Source organism: Oncorhynchus masou, chromosome 14 (assembly GCF_036934945.1).
Source record: "Oncorhynchus masou masou isolate Uvic2021 chromosome 14, UVic_Omas_1.1, whole genome shotgun sequence".
NCBI classification, from domain to species: Eukaryota; Metazoa; Chordata; class Actinopteri; order Salmoniformes; family Salmonidae; genus Oncorhynchus; species Oncorhynchus masou.
Window position 1 is genome coordinate 37755508 of NC_088225.1, and position 10000 is coordinate 37765507.

The following is a 10000-nucleotide window of genomic DNA, read 5'->3' on the forward strand; positions in this document are numbered from 1 at the left end:
GGTTGGTTGACTGTCTGGCTGGCTGGTTGACTTACTGACCTGACTGGCTGGTTGGTTGACTGGCTGGCTGGCTGGTTGACTTACTGACTGGCTGGTTGGTTGACTGGCTGGTTGACTTACTGACTGGCTGACTGAATGGATGACTGGCTGGCTGGTTGACTGACTGGCTGACTGAATGGATGACTTACTGGCTGGCTGGCTAGTTGACTTACTGGCTGGCTGGTTGACTTACTGGCTGGCTGGCTGGTTGACTTACTGGCTGGCTGGCTAGTTGACTTACTGGCTGACTGGCTGACTGAATGGATGACTGAATGGATGACTGGCTGGCTGGCTAGTTGACTTACTGGCTGGCTGGTTGACTTACTGGCTGGCTGGCTGGTTGACTTACTGGCTGGCTGGCTAGTTGACTTACTGGCTGGCTGGCTGAATGGATGACTGGCTAGTTGACTTACTGGCTGGCTGGCTAGTTGACTTACTGGCTGGCTGGCTGAATGGATGACTGGCTAGTTGACTTACTGACTGGCTGGCTAGTTGACTTACTGACTGGCTGGCTAGTTGACTTACTGACTGGCTGGCTGGTTGACTTACTGGCTGGCTGGCTGGTTGACTTACTGGCTGGCTGGTTGACTTACTGGCTGGTTGGTTGACTGGCTGACTTTTTTGTATTAATTGTTCAATCTGGTCTGGTACTAACTCTCTCCCCCTCTCTCCCTCCTCTCCCCCTGCAGGGTAACCAGGAGGCCCCTCCCCTTCCAGACTCCAGGACTCAGCCGTACCCCTCCGCCCAATTTGCCCCCCCTCAGAACGGCCTGCCCGCTGAGTTCACCGCCTCACACCCCCACCCTGCGCCCCCCGTCTACACAGGACAGCCCCCCGTCAGCGAACACCCCCTCAACATGTACCCCACTTCACAGAACCACAGTGAACAGAGTGGACAGGACACCAGCATACAGACTGTCTCAGCCACAGCCACAGTGAGACATCTCTACTTCATTACAACATCTTGAATATATACTGTTACGGTATATTACTGTAATAGATTACCAAATCAAATCAAATCACAATTTATTTGTCACATACACATGGTTAGCAGATGTTAATGCGAGTGTAGCGAAATGCTTGTGCTTCTAGTTCCGACAATGTAGTAATAAGCAACAAGTAATCTAGCTAACAATTCCAAAACTACTACCTTATACACACAAGTTTAAGGGGTTATAGAATATGTACATAAAGATATATGAATGAGTGATGGTACAGAGCAGCATAGGCAGGATACAGTAGATGGTATCGAGTACAGTATATACATATGAGGTGAGTATGTAAACAAAGTGGCATAGTTAAAGTGGCTAGTGATACATGTATTACATAAAGATGCAGTAGATGATATAGAGTACAGTATATACGTATACATATGAGATGAATAATGTAGGGTATGTAAACATTATATTAGGTAGCATTGTTTAAAGTGGATAGTGATATATTTTACATCCTTTCCCATCAATTCCCATTATTAAAGTGGCTGGAGTTGAGTCAGTGTGTTGGCAGCAGCCACTCAATGTTAGTGGTGGCTGTTTAACAGTCTGATGGCCTTGAGATAGAAGCTGTTTTTAGTCTCTCGGTCCCAGCTTTGATGCATCTGTACTGACCTCGCCTTCTGTACGATAGCGGGGTGAACAGGCAGTGGCTCGGGTGGTTGTTGTCCTTGATGATCTTTATGGCCTTCCTGTGACATCGGGTGGTGTAGGTGTCCTGGAGGGCAGGTAGTTTGCCCCCGGTGATGTGTTGTGCAGACCTCACTACCCTCTGGAGAGCCTTACGGTTGTTGGCGGAGCAGTTGCCGTACCAGGCGGTGATAAAGCCCGACAGGATGCTCTCGATTGTGCATCTGTAGAAGTTTGTGAGTGCTTTTGGTGACAAGCCGAATTTCTTCAGCCTCCTGAGGTTGAAGAGGCGCTGCTGCGCCTTCTTCACGATGCTGTCTGTATGGGTGGACCAATTCAGTTTGTCTGTTTGTTATATATTACTGTTATATATTACTATTTTATACAACAGGTGGGTCTAATCCTGAATGCTGATTGGTTAGCACTGGCAAAATCTATAATGTTAAAATGCCCATTTATTCTGTTCCATCTGACTGCGCAATCCACTAACTCATCAGCCCAGCCAGGCAATTTATAAACTTGATCTCCACTATAAAAGGCATCTGGACATTATCTCACATTTCTTTAAGACTAACATACAGTTTTCAACAGCGGAGATTTATATCAACCTTGCTGTCTGTCTCTCTGACATTTACAACATTGTTTCAATATTTAAATTCGATCTCCAGCTGTCGCATAGTAATGAATGTGTCGGGAGTCGGGACGAGACCCGCGGGCAGGCAGCGTTTCTCAGCCAGTCGATGTCATGAATCAGATGGCATCATCTTTTCATCTTTATGGGAACAAACAAAGAAATGGAAAAGGAACAAGGGGTCAAACAAAATGAAGTGCTGCTCGTTTACAGTGTTTCCTGTTTCCTCTTGAAGTGGTTGTTGTTGTTGTTGGCTTTTCTTTCCTCGTTGTTATGGATGTATCCATATCAATGTCACTAGAAAACAGCCTATTCAGCTGCTTTGCTGTAGGACATTGAGGCTTGTTGTCCCGAAGCACCTGCTGCATTGTCTTGGCTGTGTGCTTAGGGTCGTTGTCCTGTTGGAAGATGGACCTTCACCCCAGTCTGAGGTCCTGAGTGTCCTGGAGCAGGTTTTCATCAAGGATCTCTCTACTTTGCTTCATTCATCTTTCCCTCGATCCTGACTAGTCTCAAAATCCCTGCCGCTGAAAAACATCCCCACAGCATGATGCTGCCACCACCGTGCTTCACCGTACAGATGGTGCCAGGTTTCCTCCAGACGTGATGCTTGGCATTCACGCCAAAGAGTACTGGTTTCATCAGACCAGAGGTCTGAGAGTCTTTAGGTGCCTTTTGGCAAAAACCAAGCGGACTGTGGTGTGCCTTTTACTGAGGTGTGGCTTCTGTCTGGCCACTCTACCATAAAGGCCTGATTGGTGGAGTGCTGTAGAGATGGTTGTCCTTCTGGAAGGTTCTCCCATCTCCACAGAGTAACTCTAGGGCACTGTCAGAGTGACTATCGGGTTCTTGGTCACCTCCCTGACCAAGGCCCTTCTCCCCCGATTGCACAGTTTGGCCGGGAGGCCAGCTCTGGAAAGGTATTGGTGGTTCCAAACTACTTCAATGATGGAGGCCACTGTGTTCTTCAATGCTGCTGGACCTTCAATGCTGCAGAAATATTTTGGTGCCCTTCCCCAGATCTGTGCCTCGACACAATCCTGTCTTGGAGCTCTAGGTCAATTCCTTCAACCTCATGACTTGGTTTTTTGCTTTGACATGCACTGTCAACTGTGGGACCTTATATAGACAGGTGTGTGCCTTTCCAAATCATGTCCAATCAATTGAATTTGCCACAGGTGTTCTCCAATCAAGTTGTAGAAGCATATCAAGGATGATCAATGTAGTAGTACATTGATCTAAGTGGTGCATTGGTCCACTGTCGTCCGGGCTTGGCCTGTGCAGGCCGTCATTGTAAATACGATTTTGTTCTCAACTGACTGTTTTCTTTTGGACATTATGGGGTATTGTGATGTCATTATGGGGTATTGTGATGTCATTATGGGGTATTGTGATGTCATTATGGGGTATTGTGATGTCATTATGGGGTATTGTGTGTAGATAGACAAGTCATTTTTATTCATTTAATCCATATTAGAATAAGGAAGGCACTGTATTACTGTTATATATTGCTGTTGTGTATTACTGTTCTATAATACTTTTGTATACGCCAGATCGTCTCGGCCATAGTAAGGCATGTGTGTGTTTGTGTGTGTGTGCGTGTACACTATACCCTTCAAAAGGCTGCAGAATTGTACCTAGTGTACACTATACCCTTCACAAGGATGCAGATGTGGACCTAGTGTACACTATACCCTTCAGAAGGCTGCAGATTTGGACCTAGTGTCCACTATACCCTTCACAAGGATGCAGATGTGGACCTAGTGTACACTATACCCTTCAGAAGGCTGCAGAATTGGACCTAGTGTACACTATACCCTTCACAAGGATGCAGATGTGGACCTAGTGTACACTATACCCTTCACAAGGATGCAGATGTGGACCTAGTGTACACTATACCCTTCACAAGGCTACAGAATTGGACCTAGTGTACACTATTCTCCTCAAAGCACTAGGTGATCCGAGGCCTTCACAGCAGGTCTCAAGCTGTGTTCTGATTCGTTGTTTCATTAATAGAATTCATCTGATGTTGAAAGCTGTTTTTGGAAATGCTTCTGTCTAGACACAAACATCCTGTGGTAGTCATTTGATTTATTGTCTCTCTCTCTATCATAAATATGGATATTGCCATTCACCCAGAGTGCAATACAATCCAGTATTAGTTTGCATGGTAATGAGAAATATTTTCTCCCTCAAGCACTGAGAAAAAACGCTTAGTTTTAATTTTCTTGCTTGTCTTTTTAAAGTTGTTTCATGCATGTGTTATTAGTCTTTAGCTTGGAAGGAGAGAACTAGGAGAAGAGAAGTGATGAAGGAGAGAACTAGGAGAAGAGAAGTGATGAAGGAGAGGACTAGGAGAAGAGAAGTGATGAAGGAGAGAACTAGGAGAAGAGAAGTGATGAAGGAGAGAACTAGGAGAAGAGAAGTGATGAAGGAGAGGACTAGGAGAAGAGAAGTGATGAAGGAGAGAACTAGGAGAAGAGAAGTGATGAAGGAGAGAACTAGGAGAAGAGAAGTGATGAAGGAGAGAACTAGGAGAAGAGAAGTGATGAAGGAGAGAACTAGGAGAAGAGAAGTGATGAAGGAGAGAACTAGGAGAAGAGAAGTGATGAAGGAGAGAACTAGGAGAAGAGAAGTGATGAAGGAGAGAACTAGGAGAAGAGAAGTGATGAAGGAGAGAACTAGGAGAAGAGAAGTGATGAAGGAGAGGACTAGGAGAAGAGAAGTGATGAAGGAGAGGACTAGGAGAAGAGAAGTGATGAAGGAGAGAACTAGGAGAAGAGAAGTGATGAAGGAGAGAACTAGGAGAAGAGAAGTGATGAAGGAGAGAACTAGGAGAAGAGAAGTGATGAAGGAGAGAACTAGGAGAAGAGAAGTGATGAAGGAGAGGACTAGGAGAAGAGAAGTGATGAAGGAGAGAACTAGGAGAAGAGAAGTGATGAAGGAGAGGACTAGGAGAAGAGAAGTGATGAAGGAGAGAACTAGGAGAAGAGAAGTGATGAAGGAGAGAACTAGAGAAGAGAAGTGATGAAGGAGAGAACTAGGAGAAGAGAAGTGATGAAGGAGAGGACTAGGAGAAGAGAAGTGATGAAGGAGAGAACTAGGAGAAGAGAAGTGATGAAGGAGAGAACTAGGAGAAGAGAAGTGATGAAGGAGAGAACTAGGAGAAGAGAAGTGATGAAGGAGAGGACTAGGAGAAGAGAAGTGATGAAGGAGAGAACTAGGAGAAGAGAAGTGATGAAGGAGAGAACTAGGTGAACAGAAGTGATGAAGGAGAGAGGGGAGAGGGAAATAGACGGAGAGAGGGGAGAAGGAGAGAGACGGAGTCAGAGGAGGGGGGAGAGATGGAGAGAGGGGAAAGGAAGAGAGAAGAAGAGAGCGCAGAGGGAGAGAGACAGAGAGGGGAGGAGGAGAGAGGGGAGAAGGAGAGAGGGGAGAGGGAGATAGGGGAGAGAGACAGAGAGGGGAGGAGGAGAGAGGCGGAGAGGGAGAGAGGGGAGGAGGAGAGAGACAGAGAGGGGAGGAGGAGAGGGGAGAGGGAGAGAGGGGAGAGGGAGATAGGGGAGAGAGACAGAGAGGGGGAGGAGAGGGGAGAGTGAGAGAGGGTGTAGCATCACACTTCTCATAATTCTAGTAGAGGAAAGACACAGAGCAGGAAAATGAGTTGTACATCTGGAAACCTCTCCCTCCTTTCTCCCTCATTACCCCACCCCCGCGTCTGTCTTTTTATTTCTCTCTCCGTCTTACACTCCCGCTCCCACTTAATCAACCCTCTCCTTTCCCTGTTTCTTTAGTCCGCTTTCCCTCTCTGTCTTTCTCTATCCCACTCACCCCCACTCTGTCTTTCTCTATCCCACTCACCCCCACTCTGTCTTTCTCTATCCCACTCACCCCCACTCTGTCTTTCTCTATCCCACTCACCCCCCACTCTGTCTTTCTCTATCCCACTCACCCCCCTCTGTGTCTTTCTCTATCCCACTCACCCCCACTCTGTCTTTCTCTATCCCACTCACCCCCTCTCTGTCTTTCTCTATCCCACTCACCCCCACTCTGTCTTTCTCTATCCCACTCACCCCCTCACTATGTCTTTCTCTATCCCACTCACCCCCTCTCTGTCTTTCTCTATCCCATTCACCCCTCCTCTCTGTCTTTCTCTATCCCACTCACCCCCCACTCTGTCTTTCTCTATCCCATTCACCCCCCCACTCTGTCTTTCTCTATCCCACTCACCCCCCACTCTGTCTTTATCTATCCCACTCACCCCCCTCTCTGTCTTTCTCTATCCCACTCACCCCTCCTCTCTGTCTTTCTCTATCCCACTCACCCCCACTCTGTCTTTCTCTATCCCATTCACCCCCCACTCTGTCTTTCTCTATCCCACTCACCCCCCCACTCTGTCTTTATCTATCCCACTCACCCCCCTCTCTGTCTTTCTCTATCCCACTCACCCCTCCTCTCTGTCTTTCTCTATCCCACTCACCCCCCACTCTGTCTTTCTCTATCCTACTCACCCCCCCACTCTGTCTTTCTCTATCCCATTCACCCCTCCTCTCTGTCTTTCTCTATCCCACTCACCCCCCTCTCTGTCTTTCTCTATCCTACTCACTCCCCCTCTCTGTCTTTCTCTATCCCACTCACCCCCCCACTCAGTCTTTCTCTATCCCACTCACCCCCCACTCAGTCTTTCTCTATCCCACTCACCCCCACTCTGTCTTTCTCTATCCCACTCACCCCCCCCACTCTGTCTTTCTCTATCCCACTCACCCCCCACTCTGTCCTTCTCTATCCCACTCACCCCCCACTCTGTCTTTCTCTATCCCACTCACCCCCCCACTCTGTCCTTCTCTATCCCACTCACCCCCACTCTGTCTTTCTCTATCCTACTCACTCCCCCTCTCTGTCTTTCTCTATCCCACTCACCCCCCCTCTGTCTTTCTCTATCCCACTCACCCCCCACTCTGTCTTTCTATCCCATTCACCCCCCCACTCTGTCTTTCTCTATCCCACTCACCCCCCACTCTGTCTTTATCTATCCCACTCACTGCCCACTCTGTCTTTCTCTATCCCACTCACTCCCCCTCTCTGTCTTTCTCTATCCCACTCACCCCCCCCCTCTGTCTTTATCTATCCCATTCACTGCCCACTCTGTCTTTCTCTATCCCACTCACTCCCCCACTCTGTCTTTCTCTATCCCACTCACCCCCCCCACTCTGTCTTTCTCTATCCCACTCACCCCCCACTCTGTCTTTCTCTATCACACTCACCCCCCTCTCTTTTTCTCGCTCGCTCTATAGTCTGATTCTATATGTTGAGGCACGAGGCAAGAGAGAGAGAGGTGGGGGGAGTAGAGAGAGATTACCTCATCTGGCTGGCCTGTTTATAGAGTGACGTCAACCCCCCTCCACTGTCTGCTCTCTGTTAAAGTAGAGAGAGAGAGATAGAGAGAGAGAGAGAGAGAGAGAGAGAGAGAGAGAGAGAGAGAGAGTGAGAGAGAGACAGAGAGAGAGAGAGATATTTTTTCTTGTGTCCTTTACCATTTGTACATTGTTAAAACACTGTATATATATATAATATGACATGTGTAATGTCTTTATTGTTTTGAAACTTCTGTATGTGTTATGTTTACTGTTAATTTTTATTGTTTATTTCACTTTATATATTCACTTTATATATTATCTACCTCACTTGCTTTGGCAATGTTAACACATGTTTCCCATGCCAATAAAGCCCTTGAATTGAATTGAATTGAAATTGACTGAGAGAGAGACAGAGAGAGACAGAGAGAGACAGAGAGAGACAGAGAGAGAGAGAGAGAGAGAGATAGAGAGAGTGAGAGAGAGAGAGAGAGAGAGAGAGAGAGAGAGAGAGAGAGAGAGAGAGAGTGAGAGAGAGAGAGAGAGAGAGAGAGAGAGAGACGGAGAGGGAGAGAGGGGAGAGGGAGATAGGGGAGAGAGACTAGGCCGATACCCACTAATTATCAAAATCCAGAAAAGAGCTGTTAAATTCTACAAACACCTAAAAGGAAGCGATTCCCAAACCTTCCACTACAAAGCCATCACCTACAGAGAGATGAACCTGGAGAAGAGTCCCCTAAGCAAGCTGGTCCTGGGGCTCTGTTCACAAACACACCCTACAGAGCCCCATGACAGCTGCACAATTAGACCCAACCAAATCATGAGAAAACAAAAAGATAATTACTTGACACATTGGAAAGAATTAACAAAAAACAGAGCAAACTAGAATGCTATTTGGCCCTACACAGAGAGTACACAGCGGCAGAATACCTGACCACTGTAACTGACCCAAAATTAAGGAAAGCTTTGACTATGTACAGACTCAGCGAGCATAGCCTTGCTATTGAGAAAGGCCGCCGTAGGCAGACATGGCTCTCAAGAGAAGACAGGCTATGTGCTCACTGCCCACAAAATGAGGTGGAAACTGAGCTGCACTTCCTAACCTCCTGCCAAATGTATGACCATATTAGAGAGACAAATTTCCCTCAGATTACACAGATCCACAAAGAATTCGAAAACAAATCCAATTTTGAAAAACTCCCATATCTACTGGGTGAAATTCCACAGTGTGCCATCAGAGCAGCAAGATTTGTGACCTGTTGCCACGAGAAAAGGGCAACCAGTGAAGAACACGCACCATTGTAAATACAACCCATATCTATGCTTATTTATTTTATCTTGTGTCCTTTACCATTTGTACATTGTAAAAACACTGTATATATATATATATATATATAATACGACATTTGTAATGTCTTTATTGTTTTGAAACTTCTGTATGTGTGATGTCTACTGTTAATTTTTATTGTTTATTTCACTTTATATATTATATACCTTACTTGCTTTGGCAATGTTAACACATGTTTCCCATGCCAATAAAGCCCTTGAATTGAATTGAATTGAGAGAGAGTGAGAGAGAGAGTGAGAGAGAGAGAGTGAGAGAGAGAGAGAGAGAGTGAGAGAGAGAGAGAGAGAGAGAGAGAGAGAGAGAGGAGAGAGAGAGAGAGAGAGAGAGAGAGAGAGTGAGAGAGAGAGAGAGAGAGAGAGAGAGAGAGAGAGAGAGAGAGAGAGAGAGAGAGAGAGAGAGAGAGAGAGTGAGAGAGAGAGAGAGAAGAGAGAGAGAGAGAGAGAGAGAGAGAGAGACCAACACCTACCTGGAGGTAACATCATCCCCTCCCTAATATGCCCCCCTAGACACAACTACAACAAAACAGAAAACAAAAATGGGTTAGGACCTCTGCAACTCTGTCAATATGTACATAGTCAAAGGTGGGTATGTATATAGTCAATGGTACAGTAGGCTTCGAGGGGACTCCTAGTGTAGGTACACCTATAGCTCATCCCTTGGCAGTAGTACTGTAGACTACTTTATCACTGACCTCAACCCAGAGTCTCAGAGTGTTCACAGTCAGGCAACTAACACCCCAATCAGATCACAGCAAAATCAGTCGTCTGGCCAGTGTAGGCCGTCATTGTAAGTACGAATTTGTTCTTTAACTGACTTGTCGAGTTAAATAAAAGGTTAAATAAACACATACATATACTTGAACAGCAAAACTCAACCAGGAGACATCAAAGCCAAAGGAACTGAATAAAATTGAGAAAATCTAGAAATTCTATAGATAGAAGGAAAGTAGTGTAGAAACCTAGTCGGAAAACAATTAGGCAACAACACATTCTTTGCCTTTTCGAAC

The 10000-nt window shown here is 46.2% G+C and overlaps 1 protein-coding gene across 6 annotated transcripts in view; it reads left to right on the forward strand.

The window, feature by feature from the left end:
• Positions 1-10000, forward strand: part of LOC135554816 (RNA binding protein fox-1 homolog 1) — an 86163-nt gene that overhangs the window by 8598 nt on the left and 67565 nt on the right. For all 6 annotated transcript variants that reach the window (XR_010457748.1, XR_010457749.1, XR_010457750.1 and 3 more), the window contains exon 2: positions 729-974. Coding sequence is in view for 3 of the 6 variants with exons in the window: in XM_064987260.1 (XP_064843332.1) it covers positions 729-974 (246 nt within the window). In the remaining 3 variants the exon portion in view is untranslated. The remainder of the gene's footprint in view (positions 1-728; positions 975-10000) is intronic.